Source organism: Magallana gigas, chromosome 9 (genome assembly GCF_963853765.1).
Source record: "Magallana gigas chromosome 9, xbMagGiga1.1, whole genome shotgun sequence".
Classification (NCBI taxonomy): domain Eukaryota; kingdom Metazoa; phylum Mollusca; class Bivalvia; order Ostreida; family Ostreidae; genus Magallana; species Magallana gigas.
This window is the reverse complement of record NC_088861.1, coordinates 22,235,788-22,262,130: the sequence shown is the minus strand read 5'-3', so window position 1 is coordinate 22,262,130 and position 26,343 is coordinate 22,235,788. Positions and strand designations below refer to the sequence as shown.

Genomic DNA, 26,343 nt, shown 5'->3' with positions numbered 1-26,343 from the left:
TTTTTTGGTAAAAATTGTAAAAAATTTTCTTAATAACAAATAATGTTAAGTTTTTGTTATTGTGTTTATTTTTAGTGATGTTATTGGTATCTTTTTTTGGCCTTTAATAATTTTTCATATATTTTTCATTTTTTTTTTTTTACATAATGTGCAATTGTTTCAGATGCAAGAAATGTTAAAATTAACGATGATTGTGATGTGGTCTTCCACATTAAAATGTAAATTAAGAGTATATGAGACATTTCTGCAAATTTGGTGAAATTTGGAGACAATTTTTTTGGACCCCCCAGCCTCCTTAAATAGCCTCGGTTAATGACCACCTGAAATCAGTGAAATCATAAAATGTTAAATATTAGACATACATTAAAACCTCAAAATGATGTTGTGGAAACATCTTTGCAGGTTGGAAACTTAAAAGTTTGTGTTAAGAACTGTTTCATACTGATAACATCATAAGAACATCGATTTTTCAACATTACACCTTTTAGTATCTCAAAACTGTAATGCCGTCTTTCTAAGAATATATTTTTACATCGTTGATACTTATACGCTTTTGGTTTTGCATTTAGTACTAGCATATATAGAACTTATTTCGTACTTACAAAGTTAGCATCAATATTTACTGTAGAGAACAATGTCAGGATATAACGACGGTTTCTTCAAACAACCACCTTACGTCAATGAAGTGTTTTCCTTTCACACATGCTTAAAACGTTAATCCTTGGCCATAAATAACATCTACATCATTACAATTCAATGATTGCTTGCTTATGAGAAAAACATAAAAAGAGGCTTCATGCTGTATTCTTTTCTGAGGTACACTCAATGCATCAGTTCTACTAATTTTTATTTTGTTTATATTTTGCAGAATAATGATAAAATAAAAGGTGAAGGAATTAATTGATATATGTGTATACATAGAAGTTTACAAAAGACAACATTTTGGAAATTAAAAACAAAATGGTCCATATGCAAATTTGACTTGAACACAGGTTGTCAGCGATGGCAAAACCGGTATGACCTAAGCAACAGCTGCTTTCATTGAAACATGTTGCGTTGCTACCTTTTAAGGATGTCCGTTTGGATTCAGGTATTGTTTTACAGAACATCCTATTCTAACAATATATATAAAGACCAACTTTTAGTTTTCCACCACGCAAACAACAAAGTCAACATTAAAGGTAAGTTCGTAATTGTTTAAACCTTTTGATCATGCACCATTTCTCTTTGTTCTACGAAAGTAAATTAAAACCGTTGATAAAATACATTTTAAGTAATTTTAAGTGAAATATACTTTAAATATTGTTATTAAGATAATCGATGTGCTAACCATATATGAATTGATGTTGCAGAATTCGAAGATAGACTGAATGATGGCTTCAGTACAGGCAAGAATGAAAATAGTTTTCAATTTCAAATGTTTTGTGTGTGTAAACTGTATTCATCTTGCTCAATTATCGAACTTTAGATGTAATATTCTCTTTTTAAAAATGAAATTATTTCTGTAAAAATATTTAGAAAAGATAAGAGTTACTAACATTTATAATTTATCAGCAAATCATTGAATATGTTCACTATTGGAATGAAAAGTTTAAAATAATTCACCTTGATATAAAGTTGTTTCTATACAGTCGTAAAATGATTATAAATCGAAAGATCTTTATACATGCTTTCATTAGATTTCCCCTTTTCATCATTGCATAGTTTGAAAATTTTCGTCGAAAAAGCTCTCCATTTTGAAGAAGAAGACCTACTCGAACTAGGAAAGGAACAAATATATATGTTGACAAAACTTGAAGAATGAATTAGTTAGAATTGACATACATATCAAATAGACATTATTTGTAGCAAACTGATTAAGTTTTTCCAGTTAAAATATGGGAAACAAACATAGGTCTGACTGAAAGGTCCTCTATAGATAGTATTAATAGGTACCAATAGGGCGCATGTTTTAAAACGAAGGGAAATTCAAACAGCCTTGCGTAAACTAAAGTAAGTATAATGGCCCCTCAGCGTAGAGAACAGTTGCGAATTTAGAGTTTGTCATCACCCTCTGGAACGAAAATAACTTGAAGATACCAATTAACAACTCCTTATTACTCTACATGTCTTAAATATTTGGTACACAGTCTTTGATCCTCCATTTTTGTTTGGCCTATTCCAGGTAAACCTGCTCTTTCTCGCTTGTGCCGTCGTACTTCTGTATGTAAGTGTTTCCCCGGTGGAAGCCGTATCAGCACACTGTGGTTACCACTACCACACTAATCAGTACTACACGGTATACTACTCCACCTACTACAAACGATACTACCCTCTCTATTATGGATACTGTACAAACGGGGTATGCATTTATCAACCTTTTCTAGAATATTGTTGAGAATATCTATAAAGATTTTAGGATTTCTTTAAAATCTGTGATAAAATAGACATTTCAACTTTAGAATTAATTTCAATTTAGAGTAATATAAACTGTGGTGTTGAAACCTTTTTGTTATTCAACCAATTTTTTTTTTCATTTTTTTTTTTGGTTGTACCAGAATCCTCATTTGAAAAAAAAAATCAATATTTTTTCTCTTTCACCACATATATTTAACTCGTGATCATTATTTTATTCCTCTATTGTATATATATTCCTAAAAAATAATGATCAAATGCCGTAAGATCTGCTTCATTTGCTACTGAAGAAGTTTGTGACATTACTTAATAAGGTATTTGTGTTCATTTTTGATTGAAAAACCTTTTCAGGTTCTGATTAGAGAAACATATGTGTATAATACCAGTGGACAGCAGTTGTATTATATTGTTACGTACACTTATGGCAAGTAAGTAATATGCATATATAAAAAAAATCTTTATAAAACTTTGATATCTTCGTACAAATCAGTACAAAAGTAATGCATAGTTGAAATACGTTTTTATGTATGATGTTTTATTTTTTTTTGTTTAATATACAATGTTTAATCATTTAACTAAATTTAAATCAAGTCATTATTTTATTCTTTTATGAAAGGAGAGACGCGTCCACCGGAGAAGTGGTAAGAAATAAATTTGTTTATTGATATGACTCTAAAATGTATGTAACGACAATCGTTATACAACGATTACAAGTAATAATAGAATATCGAAATGTTTATATTTTATTAATTTGACTTAGGGTACCTACAGTGGGACTACCAGTAGAGATACAGGGCTATCTGGAAATGACCAACTTAAAAGGTATGAACTCATTGTCTATAATAAGTAATCATTATTTCATTATTATAAATCAATTCGTTAATATATTTCAACTTATTTGCTTTCTTCAGGATGACTTTCTAACTTGCAAGACTTGTTATAATATAACGGCACATTAATTCATGAAGATGTCATATCCTTTTTAAACTTTTAACCTAATTCTTACAAAAAAAATTCTGAAGATAAATCTAAGAATACTGAAACTGAACAAATTCATAAGAAAGATTTACGCTAAATAAATGTCACATGCTTTTTAATCTATTCTCAAACTTTCTTTTTTAAATTTTCACTGAACAATTAGTGTTAGGAAATATATGTGAGAAAAGAAAAAAATTCGAATGTTCAATCACTTTTTAAATTGACCATTTTTTGTTCAGAGATCAAGATGCAAACATCGCCAAAAGAGTTAAAGTAAGTCTTGAAAAATGTGTCATATTATTTTTGGGGAAGGTTTGTTAAAAAACCGAAATGATTGATTTAATCTCGAAATGGCAATGAGAATGATTTTAAAGATTTAAGTTATTTAGAATTAAATTTTATTTTTAAGGTAGATGATTATGAAGAGATTCTTAAGGCCTTAGAAGCATAATGCTTTATGAGGGTTCTTGAGGTATATTTCCTATTTTGACGTCTTTACTTTCTGTAAATCTGTTTCGAAAATCAACTCGTATATACACACATCCAGAAACTCTTTATATGTAAAGAGATAGTCAATGGTGAACTGTAATTTTATGAGTTGTTCATATGTCAATTTCGTTGCAGAGGAAGGATGAAAGCTGACTAAGGCTGATTGACCGTGAATATAGAACAATATATTTTTTCCAAATAAAAATATGGATTACAATGACCAATGTTTTTTATTTATTTTTGTGATCGGCTTCGGCCGATAACTGTTGTGTCCATATGAGGCATCCGGCAAATGCTTCCACGTGCGCACATATACCGCTTGCGTAAGTCATTCTTATAAAAACTTGAAGCTTTGGTTTACTATTCATATAACATTTTACTCAGTTTTATTTCAATTCCTTTACCTTAAGAGATGCAAACATACATTAAATACAGTTCGACCTGTTTATTCAAGAATGCACATTTTGTATCACGCGTAAGCTTTTCGATCGAAAGATTCATTCAATAATGCAGTTGACCTCGATGAACTGACTTCGATCATAAGAAGATGCTCCATGAACTGACCTCGATCTATTGATGTTGCATAATAGTAGCTAGGAAGACGGCTTGATTTATAAACAAGGTTAAGTTATAATGCGACCTCAATAGCAAGTTATGATGGCATTCAATGTTTTTCAGTCGCATTCAATTATTTTAATACAACTCTTTCTTTCTATACGTGTTAATGCTCTTTGAAGATCCCTACTCAGTATTCTGAAGAGAAGAAGAAGAAGAAGATACATTATCATTTAATAATTACGTTAAAAATATAAAACTAAACAAGGAGTTTACGAACGGATTTCCCCAATTTTTTTTCAAAATTAAATTAGTTGACGGTTTATAATGATGAAATTATGGTGTACAGATTCAAAATATTCTATATTTTGTAAAAATACAGTACTTTTTAAAATAATTTTACATCAAACTGATCATGTTGATTGCTTCTAGCTATCTATATATCATTATTGCCGATCATTCCTTTAAAAGGAATACTTGTTTTTGTTATAATGTTATTTTTTTTAAAGTTTTAAAGCAACATTTGTGTTTAAATTTTTAAATATTCGTATATGAAAGTATTAATGATTTTAAAACCTCCAAAACAAGAGATGCAGTATTTGAAAAATATTCGCTACGAAGAAAGAATGGACAAAAAGTTTGAATAAATTTTTTTCCGTTGCACTTCTTATTCGGTGTGATTGGACCGATGCTTATATTTACAATATTTCTAGTATTTTCCTTCATATCATGATATACTACAATTTATGATCATGCTCGCATGTATGAATGGTGCTTCCATATTTTCTAAAATGTCTGTTTTTTCTGCATAGGAATCTGTAAGTCGTTGCAAAGTATGAAGGCTTTGATTATTAAAAAAGATGTATAACATGTTTGCACATAAGGAATACATATTGGAATATTACAAAGATGATTACATCTTTGCACATAAGGAGTACAAGATATATTATTTCATTAAAAGTAAACTGATTGTTTTATTTACTTAAGGTATCTGATCCATATTAGGACATAATTTTTCTAACCTTAAACACCCATCGTGTATTTAATACTTTGGTATTAATTTAAAGCATTTTTGAGTCGAAAATTATTTACCGAAAGTCATTTTCAAGTAGATTATTTACTATGCATAAATTATGGTCTACGGGGACAAGCGCATTTATTAAAATAAAAAAGTAAATACTTGAATTATATTATTGATAAATGCTTTAGTGGAAAGATGTATTTTATCATTGGAATAAAAAACTATTGAAAATAAATTGTATATCTTAAGGATTTTTTCAAAATTAATTTTTATAGAATAAAAGCAAAGGGGGGAACTCTTCAAGAAAAAGAAAAAGGTCATTTATTAGGACACATTCCATATTGACACTAAAGCTTGAAAATTGTCAAAGTATTAAGTCCATACATATGTGTAATATATCAAGATTCATTGCATCAGATGCTGATATGGATCGAATACCTTAAATTTAAGTATGAATTAAATTAGATTAACATTACAACAATCTACAAGTGTTTAACAAAAGTACAGCATATCAAAAACATCACTTAAAAAAATAAAGATATGCATAATAGTTATTTCTTTGTTTTTGCCTTTAATTTAGGTAGATCAACCTATCAATTAATTAAATGAAACATTTATAAACATGGTTAAAAGCCAATGTGCACATTATTTTCCAGCTTCATTTCTTTCGCCATGGTTAGATGATCCGTGAAGAATCTTGGTTAGATGATGGTTTACATGCGTTATTCCGTGTAGCCTTTGAACAACAAGGTTAGAAGATGCTTTAGAGTTAATCTGAAATAAAATCAAATCTGACTAACCTTCTCTCTGCAGTTCTGAATTCCACATTAAAACACTGTTGGCGTAACAATCTACATGTAAATGCTTATCAATTTGTTTTGTACACTTGTTATTCTGTCTGGTGCAGCGAACTACACACACCACGTTAAAGACAAGTCACATGCATATGATTTTTTGTCTTTTGTGTGGAAATCTTGGTCGCTAAAAGTCACTAAAAGTAGTTGAAAAGTACAACAAAACTAAGAAACAATTTACAAATGGTAAATGTGATCTTATATGCGTTTTCATGCATCATAAGTCGCCATTCATCATTTAAGGTGGCGCGGGAAATTCTTCAAAGGAAATTCTTTGTACAGAGTTCCGAAAACACATTCCCTGGCTATAATGAAATGTTCCCATTCAGCACAAATAACACCATTTCACTCTTTATAAGGCCAGTCACCAATTTCTGAAGAAAACTATTCGTCAAAACCTGTAAAATATTGTACACACTGGTTTTTATGATCAGTAAACTGACATGTTATTTACCCTCCCGTCTGTAACTTGCAATTTCATTTTGGAGAGTCAACACAACAGTCATAGCCGCAGTTTTGCATTTTACTTCTGATGCTCATGTACCTAACAAATGGGGCCTACATATTGCATACATGTATTAATTTCAAAAAGAGACATTACTCTAACTAATGATAATCATTAAAAACCATTTCATGAATTTTAGCAACAATCATAAGCCTTCAAGTACAGCAATTCTCAATTTTACAAAAATATTCATCGGGTACTCTATCCGAAACTGTCCCTTGCTACCTTAGAAGTCGTTAAATACAGAATGATGTAAACTATACGAGTAAACTATAACTGTATTGCTCTCTTTGTGATTTGGTTTATTTATAAAAGATAATTGCTTAACACCGACTGGCGTTTTTGGTCATAGCATATTTCTTGAAATTGAACATGCATTTTAAAAACCAACCTGCCACCCAAGTGGTGGCCAGTATGGCTGCACAATAAATCAATCAGTCAATCATCACATTAACAAGTCAATAAATATTATTACATTATTATTACATCAACAATATGGCTGTTCAATCAATCAATCCATAAATAATCAATCAATCAAACTGTTTGATCGATCAATATAAATCAATTACATTAGCAATAGGATTATTGAATCAATCAATCCATAATCAATCAATCAATCCATAAATAATCAATCAATCAATCAATATCAATCATTATTATCAATTGATGAATTGAGTCATAAATAATCAATGGTAAAAATAGTAGATAAAGAGCGCTTTGCTTAAAGCGGGTTAATAGCTGGGCTAGGTAGACCCTTGGCACAGTTGACCACCTATTCCCACGCTTTGAGGAGGTCCCGGGAACAGTTGTCTACATCAAAGACATGAGAAAGCTTGCCATGTTGCAAATTGAGAAAAACAATTTTCTAGAGTTTAAATAATCAATTCGAATGGTAATCATCACATTTGGAGCACAAGAAGAAGTAGATTTCAAATGCGCCATGACAAAAATGGGTATCGTGGTAGAACTGTGAACGCACTGAGCACAGAATGAAGTCTAAGATGTGAATAATTGTCCAGAAGTAAGTCATTTGTTGACACTGTTCCTGTGTGAATTGAATCCCATGATGAGAATGGTTATTGTGGTAGTTGGTAAAGCAAGTTATGTGTTAATGCCGACTGCGAGATGAAGCCCAAGGTGAAACAGGAATTCTGGTAGTTGAAAATAGCAAGTCCAGCCTAAATTGTTGACTGGAACATAAAAAAAGTGCACAGCAGTGTCTGATATACTTCGATTAATGTCCAAGTATCCCCGAGTACCCAAACTCCGTCACCATAAGCAGAAAACCTCCCGCGTTTCTATGTAAATTATTTTTTGTGGTTTTTATCATTTGCAATCACTAAATATAATCTGAAACAATATAATTTATAAAATTATTACCAAAATATTTTTTATTTTTATTCAAATAAGCCCTCTGAATACGACGCTTATCACACGTGCTATCATAACTTATGAACCTAACTCCGTCACCCACATGCTCTATGATATGGCAGGGAATGAAGACACATTAACAATTTAGTTAAAACTCCATTTGTATCTAGGCCAAGTTATAGTAAGTAAAAATGGTGCATACAATTTAAATTGTATTTAATTTCATCGAAATGAAATGATCGCCCGATTAAAGAATGGGTCCATGTAACAACAATCACAATGGCCTTTTCAGAATGTATGGATGCCGTTTGATTTATGTCCTTACATATTTAAAATATTTTATATCATTAATTAATTAATTACTTATTATATTATTTATTTATAACATTTTTAGAAATGTAGCATATTCTAAATAGCGATAAACCGGATATATCTATACCCTGTATAAGGCAAAAGTATCGGCATGAGCGATTTGACGTTATCATCAAGAGTAGTGCATAAAGGCTATTGCGGACTGAAAAAAATGTATTAATTACCTTAATCAAAAATGTATTACATGTTAAATGTTTCATCTTGACCTCTCTAAAAATGGCTGACCACCGTAAATGATCGAATGGGCCCGCATGTCAGAAATATCGATATTTTAGTGCACCCGTGAAAAAGTGTTAGCTGATTTCCCACAATTATTGGTGCATAAAATGAACAAGGTTTAATTCTGTTATTTTTTGACACATTCTTAACTTTAACCGTTGCAAATTGTTGACATTTGATTAAAGATTTTTGACATGTAAAAAATGACGTCATAATCGCACTTGATTTCAAACGGCGAGGAGTTTCCCGAAAGTGACGGAGTTTGGGTAGTGACGGAGTTAGGGGGCTATGCGATAATAGACATAAATGAATAATTGATTGCAATGATTAAATTTGTTTATAGCTATTCACACATGAATCCAAATAAATAATTTCAGAAAGTAGCAATATGCATGATAACAACCAAATGTCGTAATTTGGCTGCCAAATTAACAGACTCAATTAACTGACAAAACAGCAAACAAGTGACATGAACATGACAGTCGTTCAAAATGACGCCATCAAGACACAATTCAAATAGGATTGGAGGGTTTGAGTGGAATTTTGTCTGACGATCCGGCATCATGGAAAAAGTTGATGAAAAAGGATCTCGAACCCGATATCAATTGCGAACACCCAACCAGATGGTTTTGCTAAAGCTAACCCAATCTTTATTAAGATCACGACAAATGATAAGGTTGCTGTTGCTTATATAAATGAATTTATTCAATGAATTTATCCCTAGGAATAAATTCCATTACTTTTGTCACCGTAAATTTTCAAAAGTTGATCTTTTCATACGATACATAAGATATAACAATCGTGTAAAAATTCGATATTTGGTCAATTGTAAGTTTGTGTTTCACCATGTCTTTTTAAATAAACATAACTAATATTGTTTTTTATATACATTTTTACCGGAAACATAAAATTACTGTGAAACACACAATATTTTCAGACATTTGTTATATCAATTTTTGAATACACTATTTTTATATACTTAAATGTTTTCATTAATCCAAAAAAATGGTTAGTCATTTTGCAGACTGAGTTGAGACTTGTTGATGCAATCTTAATTAAAACAAATCTTAAATTAAAATCTAAATCCCACAAATTTTACCTGATTCACTCAAAATATGAGTGCATTACTCATCAGGCATATTGAAGCCTCCGACTTAAACATATTTTTAAACCCTATACCGAATACAGTAAAACTCGTTTAGTATAAATACAGATATTGCGAATTCTTGGATAAAGCGGAGTTTTGAGTTCCCGGTTAATTACGGTTATAACGAATTCGAATATAACGAATTAACGGATATAGCGAACTGATTTTGAGTAAATGTGAATAATAGCGAAATTAACATTTCTATAACGAATTTCTTTTCGGTCTAAAAAGTTTACACTAATCTTTTACATAATAGTTTGAATAAAAATATTTTCATATAAATTTTGCAACTCAGAATCCGATTATTAAAGTTATCGAAGTAATGTATTTTTTTAAGCCTAAATTTGCAAAATTTATAGTCTGGTGAAAGGAGACATTTATATAGTGATTTCGCCGTAGTTGTTATTACGAATTTGTTATACGGTTATAAAGAATTATGGATATAATGAAGTAAATCCATTGGTCCCTAGGGCTTCGCTATAAACGAGTTTTACTGTAGTATTTCAAACTTGCAATGTCTTTTATCCACGTATATCTACAGTTCAATACTCGATGCATTTTTAATAATGCATTTAGTACTAGTATATATAGAACGTATTCCTAACAAACCAACATAGGATTAATGTTGACTGTGGAGAACAATGTCACGATATAGTGACGGTTTCTTCATATAACCACCTTACGTCAATTTGGTGTTTTCCTTTACACATGCTTCAATCATTAATCCTTTGCCATAACATCTACATCGTTATAATTCAATGATTGCTTGCTTATCAGAAAAACATAAAAAAAAAAATCATGCTGAGTTCTTTTCTGAGGTATACTCCATGCACCAGTTCTACTAAATAATATTTTGTATATATTTTGCAGAAAAATGGTAGAATAAACGATGTGGGAATTAACTGATATATTTATATACACAGAAATTTACAGGAGACAACATTTTGGAAAATTTGAAAAAAAGGTCCATATGCAAGTTTGATTTGAACACAGGTTGTCATCGATGACAAAACCGGTATGCCCTACGCAACAGCTTTCATTGAAACATTTTGTGGTGCTACCTTTCAAGGATGTCCGTTTGGATTCAGGTATTGTTTTACAGAACATCCTATTCTACAAATTATATAAAGACCAGCTTTTAGTTTTCCACTACGCAAACAACAAAGTCAACATTAAAGGTAAGTACGTAATTGTGTAAACCTTTTGATCATTCACCATTGCTCTTTGTTCTACGAAAGTAAATTAAAACCGTTGATAAAATACATTTCAAGTGATTTTAAGTGAAATATATTTTAAATATTGTTATTAAGATAATCGATGTGCTAACCATATATGAATTGATGTTGCAGAATTCGAAGATAGACTGAATGATGGCTTCAGTACAGGCAAGAATGAAACCATTTTTCAATTTCAAATGTTTTGTGTGTGTACACTGTATTCATCTTGCTCAATTATCGAAGTTTGTTTTGCCTCGGACTAGAATGTCGCGACGTCATTGGATGAAACGCGTCACGTGGCTGCCTTACAAATTTCTTTAAAAGGCAAGCGTCAAAATTTATAGGGCAACATGGCGGACGTAACGTTATTTGAACTGATTTTTTACACAAACGTTTGTTTACATATCAAACTTTAGGTCCTCGACAAAACAAAACACTTATTAGGTTTGTTACAGACTGTTTAAAGAAATTTGTGGGGTCGATAAAGTCCATAGAAGGCGAGGCCTTTGCATATTTCAACCTTTTCTAGAATATTGTTTTCTATTGTTGAGAGTATCTATAAAGATTTTAGGATTTCTTTAAAATCTGTGATAGAAAAAGATCTTTCAACTTAAGAATTATAGTAATATAAACTGTGGTGTTGAAACCTTTTTGTTATTCAACAATTTTTTTTTCATTTTTTTTTGTAAAACCAGAATCCTCATTTGAAAAAAAAATTCAATATTTTTGCTCTTTCATCACGTATATTTAACTCGTAATTATTATCTTATTCCTTTATTGTATATATATTCCTAAAAAAATAATGATCAAATGCCGTAAGATCTCCTTCATTAGCTACTGAAGAAGTTTGTGACATTACTGAATAACGTATTTGTGTTAATTTTTGATTGAAAAACCTTTTCAGGTTCTGATTAGAGAAACTTATGTGTATAATACCAGTGGACAGCAGTTGTATTATATTGTTACGTACACTTACGGCAAGTAATATGCATATATAAAAAATTTCTTTATAAAACTTTTGTCACAGGATTATTTATTTTAGTTAATTACTAGTAGTAATCATATTTGCGTTCATTTATTTCAACATTTCATGTTTTCATTTAAGTATTGAATCCTTATTTATTGAAAGATGTGGTTTCATAACTGCAACGGTGTATGCATACAAATTGAATAACACGCGCTAGCTCTTATGTCAGTTTTGTTAATAAGAAGCTGTAATAATTCCACGGGGCAACAGTTTTTGTCCCCTGTTGCATACATTCTTTTTTCAGTATTGTTGCCATCATTTGAGGAAATGCCACCTTGTCGGTTTTTCTGTAGCGTTTCATGTTCCAAGGTAACATATTTTCCTGTATCATCATGATGGAATTTAAAGCTATTAACCTGGAGTTGATGGTGAAATTCCATTCCTCTTGAAACAAAGTGAATGGCTAGGAAATACCATACTGCATGGCGGAGAATAGTTGAGGATGTCTTTGCCCCTTGGAGGTAAGTGTAGATTTTGAGCAGATATGTCATCTATAATGGCCTTGTGCTGTGTGGGCTTGGATAATCCTAGCCTTGTTCTTTCTTTAAATAGCCCATCCAAAATGCCATTTGGTGTCTTAAATTCCTTATCGTGCACGATATCAATCTCCCTCCTAAGATCTGCGAGATGGCGATTGATGGCGGCTCTTATATTGATGAGGCTATTCTTATGATAAAGAGGTTCCTCATTCTGAGATTCAATTTCCTTAGATTTCTTTGGTTGCGGTCTAGCCTCACAATAAAACCTCCCTAAAGAATTAGCCAAGGTAAGAGGGTCAACACTAGCCAAATCTATTTCATTTCCATAAGTTTCCAGGTTCCATTCTACAATGAAGATGGCATATATATAACATATGGACCAAATTCTGATTGTTTGATGAAAATATGCAACAAAATTTGGTTTCATTTGCTTTTATATTTATGTCAATGTCAACTACTGAATATGTGCTCCCTGCACTGAGTGTGCCACAGATGGTAAGTATATATGTACCTTGAAATATTTTTAGTCCCTTAAGTGTGTTGCGTTTTGTTTCAGGGGCTTGTCTGGCCTCAAACAGTTCGTCCATATCCTTACTTATTGTTGGTTTAAACCATTTTTTGGTGGATCCTGCAAGATCATATCCAATGTTTAATTATTATATATTCAGTTGTTTGCTAACTCAGTTGATATTGCAGAACTTTATGAAATTGTTTAATGCTTTCTAGGAATTGTTTTTATTTTATTTTGTATCTAGTTTTTGTAGTGTTTGTAATTTACATTACGTATTCTAAGAGAGACAACTCTATGCTATCCCCTACTGTGTTATGTTGGGTTATTGCCCCTGTATTATGTGTGACGTTGTTTCCGGTTTTAATAAAGGTCTTCAATGACGAGCCTGTTTTATTCATGTTCTAAATCTGGTTAAATCCGTGTGTAGCATACAAGGACGCTCCATAAAATTGGCGACGAGGATAATTAACGCTTAAGGATCACGATTGCAGGTGTTTTGATGCATGATTTGCATGGACTTCCACATTTTGATGTTTCTGATGTAACTGGCATCGCATCCAAATGGCAAAACGTCGGGCATTTGAATTATATGCAACAGGGAAAGGGATAGAGGGTGCAGCTCAGGCAAAGGCTTTGCTTCTACATACAGCAGGTATGGACGTGCAAGACATTTTCTTTACGTTACCGGAAGGTACGGGTGATAACGTTTATGCAAAAGCGCTGAACGCTTTGGACAAATATTTTAAGCCCCAAGCAAATGTCCCCTATGAGAGATCTGTTTTTCGAAGCATGGCACAGTCCACACAGGAGACCATTGAACAGTATATAACTCGATTACGTCAGCGTGCAGAAACGTGTGAATTCGGGAACCGTGACGCAATAGACGAGAGGATACGTGACCAGATTATCGACAAGTGCGTACGTCATAACTTGCGCCGTAAACTGCTTGAGAAAGGTAGAGAACTTACTCTCGACCAAGTCCGTGAAATCGCCAGAGCTATGGAAGACTCTGAGAGACAAGCCACATCAATTGAAAATCAGCCCCAAGGAGCCAGCAGCAATGTTGTTAACAAGGTTAGTGTTCAGAATAAGAGGCGTTTTGTGAAAAAGACTAATAGTAAATGTTACAGTTGCGGTTATGAAGGGCACTTACGGAATGATCCTCGATGTCCTGCTAAGGGGAAAAAGTGTCGTAAGTGTAATGAAGTTGGACATTTTGAACGACAGTGTAAAACCAAAAACTGGAGTGCTAAGGGGAAACACGGGAGTGTTCATAACATCACAGAGCAGCCAGATCAAGGCGATGAGGACAAAGCTTACGCATTTAGTGTCCGTAATTCTGTGTTAGATGATGGCCTTGTTGTGAATGTTGGGGGTGTTGACCTCAGTATGATTATCGACTCAGGAGCAAGTTGTAACATTATGGGGATGCCGTTATGGAACAGTCTGAAGGATAAGCGCATCGAATGTGTTTCATCCAAAGCTGACAAGCAACTCTTCGCTTATGGAAGTCAAGAGCCCCTAAAGGTAGCTGGCATATTTACAGCAACCGTGAAATATAACCAAATCGTTATACCGGATGTGGAATTCGTGGTCATCGACGGGAAGGGACAGGCCCTACTTGGTCGTGATACAGCTCTACAGTTGGGTGTTCTACAGATCGTGCGCAGCGTTAGTAATGCCGTCAACGCAGATAACCGTTCAGTGTTTGATAAGTACCCTCACAATCGCAACTTCTCGGGCCTTTCCGGCAAGCTCGGAAAAACACCTCGAATGTATTAACATCACCGGATGTTAGAATTTTATACAAAATGGAGTCGCTTCCCATTAAAATAAGTATCGGCTAGACAGTCTTGTATGTCGCTTCTTTGTTATATTTTAGTGTATATCATTTACTTTAATGAAGTGTAGCTCACATCTCAACAGATCGTAAAATGTGTTCTATTTATTTCAAGTTTTACAAAAAGGGGGGTTGTCATGGACGCCTAGGTAATCCATTCGAGGTGTTTTTCCGAGCTTGCCGGAAAGGCCCGAGAAGTTGCGATTGGTACCCTCAGTGCTTCAAGGGGGTAGGGAAGCTGAAATCGTTTCAACTAGAACTTCCGATTGATCCAGATGTTGAGCCAGTGATTCAACCAATGAGGCGGATACCGTATAAATTGCGTGACAAACTCGCCAACAAGCTAGATGAACTGCTCGACCTGGACATCATTGAACGCGTTGAAGAGCCGTGTTCGTGGATGTCGCCCGTTGTGTGCGTTCCGAAACATTCAGGTGATGACATCAGATTTTGCGTAGACATGCGCCAGGCCAATACTGCCGTCAAGAGAGTTCGTCATCCTATTCTAACCATTGATGAACTTTTGCATGAAATGAACTCTAGTACTATTTTTAGCAAACTTGATGTTACTTGGGCATATCACCAAATTGAATTGAAACCTGAATCACGAGAAATTACTACTTTTTGTAACACACAAGGGTTTATTTAGATACAAACGTCTTATGTTTGGTATTAGTTGTGCCCCTGAAATGCATCAGAAGGTCATGCAACAAGTGTTGCAAGGTTGTGAGGGTGTACACAATATTATGTATGATATCATTGTACATGCAAGTAGTCAGGTAGAACATGATATATGTCTTGAAAATGTTGTCAAAGTGTTGTATGAGAAAGGTTTTACCCTTAGTAGGGACAAATGTCAATTGAACATGTCACAGGTTGTTTTTATGGGTCATGTGCTGTCTGGTCGTGGCATAGGTCCGGTGGATGTTAAAGTCAAAGCTGTCGTCGACGCGCGCGAACCGAAAACTTCAGCAGAAGTTCGTAGCTTTCTGGGACTCGTGAATTACAGCTCTAGATTTATTCCGGATCTAGCAACAATTGCTGCCCCATTACGCGAGTTGACGCATAAAAATGCAATTTTTAGATGGGGAAAATCGGAACAAGAAGCATTTGATGAACTGAAGCGTCGTCTTGCTGATGCCGAAACGTAAGGCTACTATGACAAAATTGCGCCGACTAAGGTCATAGCTGATGCTAGTCCCGTTGGACTAGGGGCGGTACTTGTTCAAGAGCAAAATGGTGAATTTCGTGTTATTTCATATGCGAGCCGTAGTTTGAGCGATACGGAACGTCGTTACTCACAGACGGAGAAAGAGGCGTTAGCTCTAGTGTGGGCATTGATAGATTTCATGTTTATCTGTACGGCATAGAATTTGAGCTCCTCACTGATTACAAGCCGCTTGAGTGTATTTATTCTCCAAAGTCAAAGGTTTGCGCTAGAATAGAGCGTTGGGTGTTGCGCATGCAACCGTACAATTTTAAAGTTCGGTACATTCCGGGTCCGAGGAACATAGCAGACACGCTTTCACGTCTTGTCAAAAATGACATTCCGCAGAAGTCGCAGGATATTGTAGACGACTACGTTAGGTTTGTAGCTGAAGAAGCAACACCGATTGCTATGACAACTCGCGACATTGAGAGAGCGTCAGAGGATGACCCAGAACTTTGTTCGGTTAGACAATGTCTTGTAAATCAGCAGTGGCATCGCATCGAGTTCAAGCAATATTTGCCATTACGGAGCGAATTGTGTTCGATTGGAAAATTAGTATTACGAGGTACGCGAATCGTAATTCCAGCACAATTGCGCGATCAGGTTCTTCAACTTGCACATGAAGGACATCCCGGCATAGTTGCAATGAAATCGCGAGTAAGAAGTAAAGTTTGGTGGCCAGGGATAGACAAATGTGTTGAAACGTTTTGTAGAAGTTGTTACGGGTGTCAGTTAGTAAGTCAACCTAGCAAACCTGAACCGATGAAGCGCACCGAGTTGCCTTCTGCGCCTTGGCAACATCTCGCCGCAGATCTCTTAGGTCCTTTACCGAATAAGGAGTACATATTAGTACTAGTTGATTACTATAGTAGGTATTTTGAAGTCGCAATCACGAAAAATATTTCTTCTGAGAATATTACAGCATTGATTTCAAAGTTCTTTCTAACTCATGGGTTGCCGTTATCAATCCATACAGATAATAGTCCTCAGTTTGTGAGTCAGCATTTTAAAGATTTCATGTTGGACAACGGTATTGTCCACCACAGAACGACTCCTCTATGGCCGCAGGCGAATGGTGAAGTTGAACGCCAAAATAGATCAATACTGAAACGTGTTAGAATTGCTCACGCTGAAGGTCGAGATTGGAAAGCGGAACTTGATAAATTTCTTGTAATGTATCGTAATACGCCGCACAAGACGACTGGTGTCAGTCCATCTCAGTTATTGTTTGGTCGCAAGCTTCGCATAAAGTTACCTGAACTTTTTGACTACAATGTTGATGATCTTGAAGTACGCGATCCCGATGCGGAACAGAAGGAAAAGGGCAAAATGTATTCCGATAAACGTCGAAGAGCGGTTGAATCCGAAATTCATACGGGTGCTAAAGTTTTTGTTAAACAAGATCGCGAACACCAATTATCCACACCATTTAACGCATCACCGTTTAAAGTTGTTGAGATGAAAGGCAATAGTGTAGTTATTGAATCAGATGAAGGTGTACAGTACAAACGAAATGTTACACATTTAAAGAAATTCAATGAGAGAGAGTGTAATTGTTTGTCAAATGAACCAAAATTGATTGAAAATGATGAGAGAGTTGATGAAAAGTGTAAGACATATCCAAGTACCAATGTAAGTTGTAATTTAGAAAGTCAGTGTAGTACTGAGTCTGTCAGTATGTCCAATGATACAAGTAGTGAAACTGTTGGTGTTCAAAGTAGACCTGTAAGAAATAAGAAACTGCCATCCAGATTTGAGGGATTTTCTATGTATTAATAACTTCCTGGGTAATAACTGAATTGGCATTCTGGTATTGGTAAAATGTAATAGGAAATCTTCATGTTAAATAAGGAATGTTTTTTATTATGTCTTTGTCAACACAAGTTAATGATTTGTGCCAATGTACAAATTAGTATGGCACTGCATATGTGTTTAATTGATTAATTTTTTAGAAGTTATTTCATTTGGTACATAGTTGTATTGCAAGAAAGGAAGGGATGAAGTGTTTGTAATTTACATTACGTATTCTAAGAGAGACAACTCTATGCTATCCCCTATTGTTATACTTTCATGTTAAATACTGAAATCTGATTGGTTAAGACACAGTTAATAATATTTACTATTACCCTCAGCGTTAGCAACGCACTTGGCAACGGGTAACATTAAAAAATGTTACATGCGCGAAAATTATGCGCGTACGGTTCGCTGTAGAATTCACGTTATTCCTATATAAAAGCAGAAAAATTTTAAAAAGACATTCAGTATAACAAAATAAATAGTGCCTGTTTGGGAGGATAACAGTTGAAATTGACACCCCTCGAAAACCATTGTCAACCTCCGCTTCGCGTCGGTTGACAATGGTTTTCTCGGGGTGTCAATTTCAACTGTTACCCTCCCAAACAGGCACTATTTATATACTGTGTTATGTTGGGTTATTGCCCCTGTATTATTTGTGACGTTTCCGGTTTTAATAAAGGTCTTCAATGACGAACCTGTTTTATTCATGTTCTAAATCTGGTTAAATCCGTGTGTGTAGCATACAAGGACGCTACAGTTTTATGATATATGTGAGGCATGAACTTACAGTCTGAATTTGGGCTGAATTATCCATGCCAGATTCAGTTACTGTAGAAACCAGTTTTTGTCTTCATTTACAGAAATCAAGAAACCTAAATCCAGATCAATAGTCTGAAGCAGCACATCTTCATTTTCTTCATCAATTAGAAAATTAAGGATGTTCATATCCTGAAACTGCACATCAAAGTCACCGAAGGGCATACTTCAAAGCTATTGAAGCAGCAGACGTTTTGTTGACAAACAGTAAGTAGTTCTTGTATTCATACGCCCTACAGATTTTGTGATTCGGTCTTCTGTGTTGTGGGTAAATATCACTCAAATCAATCAATACAATTTAATAGGGGGAATCATAGTGAATGTAAATATTTCCCATTGTTCATTTGTTTACATTCACGCTGCTTCATTCATTCATACAATCATTCATAGTATAAATGTAGTACGAGAGGTCACGTGGTTACATTTGGCAGGTGGATCAGTGAATGAATGGGTGTGTTAGACTGGTTTTTCAGGTTTGAGTGAGCGAGTGCGCATGTCCGTTTGTATAATCTAATTTTTAGCACGAACTTTAATTTAATATCACGACGCCACCAAAGACAAACAGTTGAATAACTATAAGCTTCATAGCTTGTCAACCCGACCATTATATTAGTTCATTTTGCTGTTATACTTGGTGAGTCATTTTAATCAAATATGTGTAATTTAAATATTATTTAACTAAGGATAGATTTAATGAGTGAATGTAGAGAATGAGAGTGTTTTAGTAATATTATAATTGTATATGATTATAGATCACCTAGCTGTACTTGTGGAAACCGTTTATTCGATAAATAAATACAACAATAAATATCCAAAGCGTCATTTCCACAAAAGGCCTTGGAGTTCTTAATTGTTCCCAAATGTAGCCCAGAATTTTATATATCAGCTACCTCTTGACACTTGATATCTTCGTACAAATCAGTAGAAAAGTAATGCATTGTTTTATGCATGCTGTTATAATTTGTTTGTTTAATGTACAATGTTTAAACATTTAACTGAATTTAAATCAAGTTTTTATTTTTTTCTTCTATGAAAGGAGAGACGCGTCCGGCGGAGAAGTGGTAAGAAATAAATGTGTTTATTGATAGGGCCCTTAAATGTATGTAACGACAATCGTTATACATCAATTACAAGTATATCAAAATGTTTAGGTTGATATGGAGGTTTATGATTAGATATATTTTATTAATTTGACTTTTGACTTAGGGTACCTACAGTGGAACTACCAATAGAGATACAGGGCTTTCTGGAAATGACCAACTTAAAAGGTATGAACTCATCGTCTATTTTTATAATAATTAATCATTATTTCATTATTGTAAATCAATTCGTTTATATATTTAAACTTATTTGCTTTCCTCACGATGACTTCCTAACTTGCAAGAATTTTTATTATCTGACGACATTAATTTATGAAGATGTCATATTCTTTTTAAACTTTTAACCTAATTCTTACAAAAATAATTACTATATAATAAAGATAAATCTAAGAATTCTGATATTGAACAAATTCATAAGAAAGATATACGCTAATGTCACATGCTTTTCAATCTTTTCTCAGATTTTCTTTTAAATTTACACTGAACAATCATTGTTAGGAAATAAAAAATGTAAGAAAAGAAAAAACTTCGAATTATCAATCATTTTTTACTTTGACCATTTTTTGTTTAGAGATGAAGATGCAAACCTTCTAGACCAAACTATACCTTCTGTATATACGCGATTGGTTCCGCCTGATTTATCACACATTTGCTATAATCAAAGATTGCATTGATTGTTCTATTAATTGTATTGTTCATATAGACAGTCACTCGTTTTTAAGATATAAAACACTGAAAACTTGTTAAGACATGAGAACATATTATTTTTTCTGTAACCAATTCATGAAACAATTCATCACGTTTTGTATTGTATCTAGAATGCAGAACAAGAGTAAAAACATGGAAGAAATAATTCATAAAAACAAGGAATTTTACAAGAGACGCAATTTTGGAAAATAAAAATAAAATGGCCATATTCAAATTTGACTTTAACACAGGTTGTCATTGACGGCAAAACCGGAATACTCTGAGCAACAGCTTTACTTGACACATTTTTTGGGCTATATATCAAGGATGTCCGTTTGGATTAAAGTATTGTTTTACAGAACATCCTATTTTATCAAATTATATAAGGACGAAGATTTAGTTTTCCACCACACAAACAACAAATTCAACATTAAAGGTAAGTACGTGATGTTTTAAATTCCATATTTTTATTTTATTTTTAAATTTGTTGAGTTTGAAATGTTGTTATTAAATATTTTGTTTGCTTATCAACTATGCATTGATGTTGCAGAATACAAAGAAGACTGTGATGGCTTCAGTACAGGTTAGGATAGAAATAATAGTCAGCTTCAGATGTCTCGTGTTTTCAACTGATTTTATTCTTACTAAAATGTCGAGCTTGATGTGTTATAATTGATTTAAAACAGTTTCATGAATTTGATGCAATTGAATTCATTAAATGATTTTTTTTTCTGCAAAAATATTTAGGGAAAAATTAAAAAGTAAAGTGATTATTTTAGTGTATTTCTTAATATAGAGGGAACTTTAAACAGGCAAAACATAAACTAGAGTGTTAGGGTAAGCGCCCAAAATTGTTGATGATTCTTAATATTTTAAAACTTTTCACCGCCCTCTGGAACGAAAAGAATTTGACGGTACCAAATAACAACAAAAAGATCTCCTTATTACTCTACATGTCCAAAAATATTTGGTTCACAGTCATTGATCCTCGATTTCTGTTTGGCCTATTCCAGGTAAACCTGCTCTTTCTCGCTTGCGCCGTCGTACTTCTGTATGTAAGCGTTGCTCCAGTGGAAGCTGTATCAACACACTGTGGTTACCACTACCACTATAACGAGTACTTCACAAGATACTACTCCTCCTATTACAGACGATACTACCCTACCTATTATGGATGCTGTAAAAATGAAGTATGTACATGCATCATCTTTTTCTTGAGTATAGTTTTTCTATTATCAAGGATTAAAGTTTTCTTCAAATTTGTGATGAGGTTAAAAAAAAAATCATTTAACTTATGAAATTTAAGTATTTTAATAGAAAGATGTTCGTAAACTTATCATTTTAAATTATCTTTGTATCATTAAAAGCAATACTTTAAGGGAGATGTGCGGCCATGTTGTATATTTTAGGATAAGTATGTAAACATTTCTTGAACTGGCTTGTTTCTGCCCAAAACTGGCAAAACATGTTGCCAAAAGATATAATAGCAATAAATATGAAGTCCTACATGTCATTTTGATTTAATAGTATGCATACAAGAACAAGCCTTTTTAATCGTCAGAACAGCTGTCGATCTGAAAAAAAAAATGAATGGGATTCATTGTTGTCCTCTCTACAACCATTTGTTGAGAAAAATATGATTAACCATTTTCCCGCTCTTTCATCAGATGTATTTAACCCTCAACAGTCTGTGTTTCACATTTCTTATTCCACAAGTTCTGCTTTATTACTTCTTTTTAGGTTCCAACGTGTAGAGAAACCAAAATGCCAACCTTTTATATCAAAACGCATTATTACGGCAAGTAGGTCATTCATACGCACATGTGATTTATTTATTTATTTTCATAATATTTTATATGCCACGAATATCTAAAAATTCAGTTAAAATTTGATTTATCTTTGTTTACGTTTTCTTTTAAATTTACCTCTTTTTATTGAAGGAGAGACTTGTCTGCCAGAGAAGTGGTAAGAAACAAATTTGTAAATTTATCAGGATTTGACATCCATACAGCTGAAAACATTTTACAGTAATTATAATTAGATGTTATAATAGAACATCGAAATGTTGAGGTAGATATTGAAGTATATGATAACAGGTTCATAACATGGAACTACAAAGTGAGACTTGACGCTATCAGAAAATGACCAGATAAAGGAGGTTGGTACATTTATAGACGTATTGTCTGTACCAGTAGTACAAAACTGTAGTACAAAATCAATCATTTGGTATATTTCCTCAAATACACAATACATGTATAATGTCTTTCATGATATTATGTAAAAGTTAATTCTAATACATTATCTAAAGAAAATAATGCAAATCATACCCACCTATCGCTAAAGGCAGGAAAATATTAGGTACAGCGTATTTGATATTTTCGAAACCTACATTTGAATGTTATTTATGTGATTTTTGTGCAAGTTAGCCTTCTATCATTAAAAAAGATGTGACGTGTGTTTCCTTGAGAGTAAAAGCCGAACTTGGACAAAACAATCCTTGGAGTTTAGACTCCCTTACCTATTAAATGTCAAGGTCACATTAAAAGGTCAAATGTGAATTAATTTTGATGACGTCATATAGGATTTTTCTCTTTTTTTACCTATGCCATATATACTTAAACCTCAATTATAATCTAAAACCAATAGTCAAATTTTTATTATTTTTAAATGTTTTAAAAAGGGGGGTGGAAGTCATGACAATCATACTGCTAAGTTTTATTCAAACATGATTCATACAATTTCTTTCTTGAGACCGTTAAATGATGCAAATTTTTGTCTTACAAGATTTACGAGCGTTAATTTTACGATATGTTCCATCAGAAATTATTTTAAGTTGCCAGTAATAATTTATTTTAGTGTCTTTAAGTAACAAAAAGGTGCCCTGTATAAAAGACATCACATAAATTTGTAGTGTCTTGAAAAGTAACTGATTGGCTTGGCAAGTCATAACGATTACTATTTCATTTTTCACTCTACTGAGAGAAGATTCAAATAAAAGGTTTGGGGCGATGTGGGTAAAGGTTGCCAAGTCGGAGTTTTTCAAATATGTAATTTTCAGAAAAACTAAAAACCAAAGAGTTTGCTTTTCTGTTTCGTGATGCCTTAAAATCAATATTTTCAAATTAATGTTATTTAATAAAAAATTGTTTTTTATTTATCTACTTGCTTTGCAACTAATTTTAACTTGCTAGTCTTATAATCAAAGTTGAATGATAAGTATGAATTGATCATCATATTTTTATCTCTTTCATGTCAGCTGTGAACAAAAATAATTCTGGGGACAGATCAAAAGCAAAAATCGCTAATAAATTTTAAATATTCCTGCCGAATCTCCCATCATTTCATTGGGTATTTTATTATGAAAGATATTATTTTTTATTTCAAAATGTGTAGTTTAGGTATAATTTGATATATAGAACATTTTTGAAGGATTACGTGATTTGAAAATCATTTGATAGTATAAGTATATGATTCGTAGAGCCTTGGGTATATAACTTTCTATAAGAGTATTAAAGACATATTTCATGATATTTAGTTGGTTTTTTTTTTAGGTTCTGCTATCTTGTTGTATTTAATTAATTACTTAAACTCTGTAAGGTAAAAAAAGAATATCAACGATAAAATTGTTTTTAAAACTTCATTATTCCTTTTCAGAGAAACAATAGAAGCTGAATATGGCTGTGGAACAATTATTTTTTCTTTAAATAAAACGCATTTATCAAACTTATCAATGTTTGTCTTTTGCTTTTTAAAAGGGTCATCTTTAATTTTGATGAAAATTTTGAAGATACAAATTGAAATTATTTTCTACATCTAGAGGCACGTGGCATAAGGGAGGGGCAGGGGTGGGCGGGGTGGGCCCCCCCCCCCCCCCCGACCTTTTTATGCTGCAATCTTTATTTGAAAAACTCCATGGGGTTCATAATTTTAACAAACTTGAATCTATAGTACCTTTCACACAAGCTTCAGCTTTGCTTTGCATATTTTGCAACATTTAAGACAAAAATATTATCATAATTGTAAGGTTATCATATGTGAATACTAGCATTGTAAAAAGTATTACGGACAGAGACGCCGGACAAAAACTCACTTGAGCTTTTAGCTCAGGTGAGTTTTTGTCCGGAGTCTGAGCTGAGCTGAAAGCTTAAGTGAGTTTCTCTCCGGCGTCTGTCCGTCCGTCTGTCTGTAAACTTTTTACATTTTCGACTTCTTCTCCAGAACAACGAGGCCGATTTCAACCAAACCTGGCACATAACATCCATAGGTTAAAGGATTTCAGTTTATAAAAAAAAAGGGCAACGCTATCTTTCAAAGGGGGATAATAAAAAATATTTAGAATTTGTTGGTATTTTTCAAAAATGTTCTTCTCAAAAACCATTTTGTCAGAAAAGCTGAAACTTGCGTTGAAGCATCCTCAGGTAGTGTAGATTTAAGTTTGTTTTAATCAGGATCCCCAGACGTAGGGTGGGGCCGCAATGGTTGCGGAATCATTACATAGGAATATATAGAGTAAAACTTTTTCTCTTAAACCAATCAGTCAGAATAGCTGACACTTGCCTGGGAGCATCCTCAGGTAGTGTAGATTCAAGTTTGTTTAAATCAGGATCCCCCGCGGTAGGGTTGGGCCATGATGGGTTGTTTTACATAGAAATATACGCAGAAAAATCTATATAACCTTCTTCTCATAAACCGATCAGCCAGAAAAGCTGACACTGAGGTCAAATCATCCTCGGTTAGAGTTGACTCAAGTTTGATAAAATCCAAAACTTAGTTTTGTTCACATGCGAGATAAATATGTTGACATGCAACTTATAAGTTGCATGTCAACATAACTTTGTTGCATGTCGACATAAATACGTTGCATCTCAACCTATTTATCTTGCATGTAAACATAGCCAAGTTGCATGTCGACATATTAAGTTGCATGTCGACATAAAGAAAATGCATGTTAACATGAATAAGTTGCATGTCAACTTATTTGTCTTTATTTATAACATAAATAAGTTGCATGTCAACATAAATAAGTAACATTTAGCATCTTGTATGTCACATGTGGATGAAATTTGGGATATTTTTATAATTCTTTTTTAGTCGCAATGTTTTTGCATGTCAATATAATTATGTTGCATGTTGACATAACTGTCTTGCATGTCGACATATTTAATAGAAAAAAGGGGCAGGGATATGCCACATAGTATCTATTGCCTTAGATATGCAACTAAAAGCTGAAGAATGGACGGAAGTTGACATAATTGCGTCATACTTTGGATTATCCCTTCCAAATAAAGCACCGATACGAATATTCAAAAGGCGTCGATTTTGAATTTGATCAGCATACAAGTTAAAATTAGATAAGGGATACTATGAACAGTCAACTATACAAAGTTTATAGAAACATGTTTTTAATGCGTATATTGTAAAATATTGAAACAAACACAGGGTGCAGGAAAATCTCATTTATTAATAGGAGACAACTTATGTCCACCCTTTAGACATTTATCTCATATCTAAGGCAGAAGACGCAGATTGAGGGGTGTTTTTTATGTTTTTTAATGACAGGTGTAATGCACAGTTTTGGTTGAATTGGTTTTAAGCTTAAATGTTGAAAGAGGATCTCAAAATAATTGTAACAATGAGTATCGTGCAAAACTTCCAGCTGATCCGAATTTTTTAAATAGATCCAAGCTGGCAGCGATTGTTACCTTGGGTATTATTAGATATACTGTATTTATTCTTATTATGAGAAAAATATAT

The 26,343-nt window shown here is 33.2% G+C and overlaps 2 protein-coding genes across 4 annotated transcripts; both read left to right on the top strand.

Moving 5' to 3' along the window:
• The first annotated feature begins 1,108 nt into the window (after positions 1-1,108).
• LOC105347092 (uncharacterized) lies at positions 1,109-20,077 on the top strand. 2 transcript variants are annotated; one of them, XM_066071240.1, is made up of 9 exons: positions 1,109-1,181; positions 1,353-1,388; positions 2,165-2,341; positions 2,746-2,822; positions 3,011-3,035; positions 3,155-3,216; positions 3,612-3,645; positions 3,782-3,844; positions 3,997-4,081. In XM_066071240.1, the coding sequence occupies exons 2-8, from the start codon at positions 1,371-1,373 to the stop codon at positions 3,821-3,823; spliced, it is 435 nt and encodes a 144-aa protein (XP_065927312.1). In that variant the 5' UTR covers positions 1,109-1,181; positions 1,353-1,370; the 3' UTR covers positions 3,824-3,844; positions 3,997-4,081. The 2 variants fall into 2 exon arrangements, 1 of the variants encoding a protein (XP_065927312.1); XR_010709285.1 differs by lacking the exons at positions 1,353-1,388; positions 2,746-2,822; positions 3,011-3,035; ... (2 more) ...; positions 3,782-3,844; positions 3,997-4,081 and adding exons at positions 12,027-12,103; positions 19,839-19,863; positions 20,009-20,077 and having other exon boundaries at positions 1,160-1,181.
• Positions 20,078-20,892: 815 nt separating this feature from the next.
• Positions 20,893-24,316, top strand: LOC136269506 (uncharacterized). 2 transcript variants are annotated; one of them, XM_066071708.1, is made up of 7 exons: positions 20,893-21,025; positions 21,140-21,172; positions 21,603-21,779; positions 22,330-22,391; positions 22,530-22,554; positions 22,686-22,747; positions 24,244-24,316. In XM_066071708.1, the coding sequence occupies exons 2-6, from the start codon at positions 21,158-21,160 to the stop codon at positions 22,716-22,718; spliced, it is 312 nt and encodes a 103-aa protein (XP_065927780.1). In that variant the 5' UTR covers positions 20,893-21,025; positions 21,140-21,157; the 3' UTR covers positions 22,719-22,747; positions 24,244-24,316. The 2 variants fall into 2 exon arrangements, with proteins under 2 accessions (XP_065927780.1, XP_065927781.1); XM_066071709.1 differs by lacking the exon at positions 22,686-22,747 and having other exon boundaries at positions 20,894-21,025.
• The last annotated feature ends 2,027 nt before the right edge of the window (positions 24,317-26,343 follow it).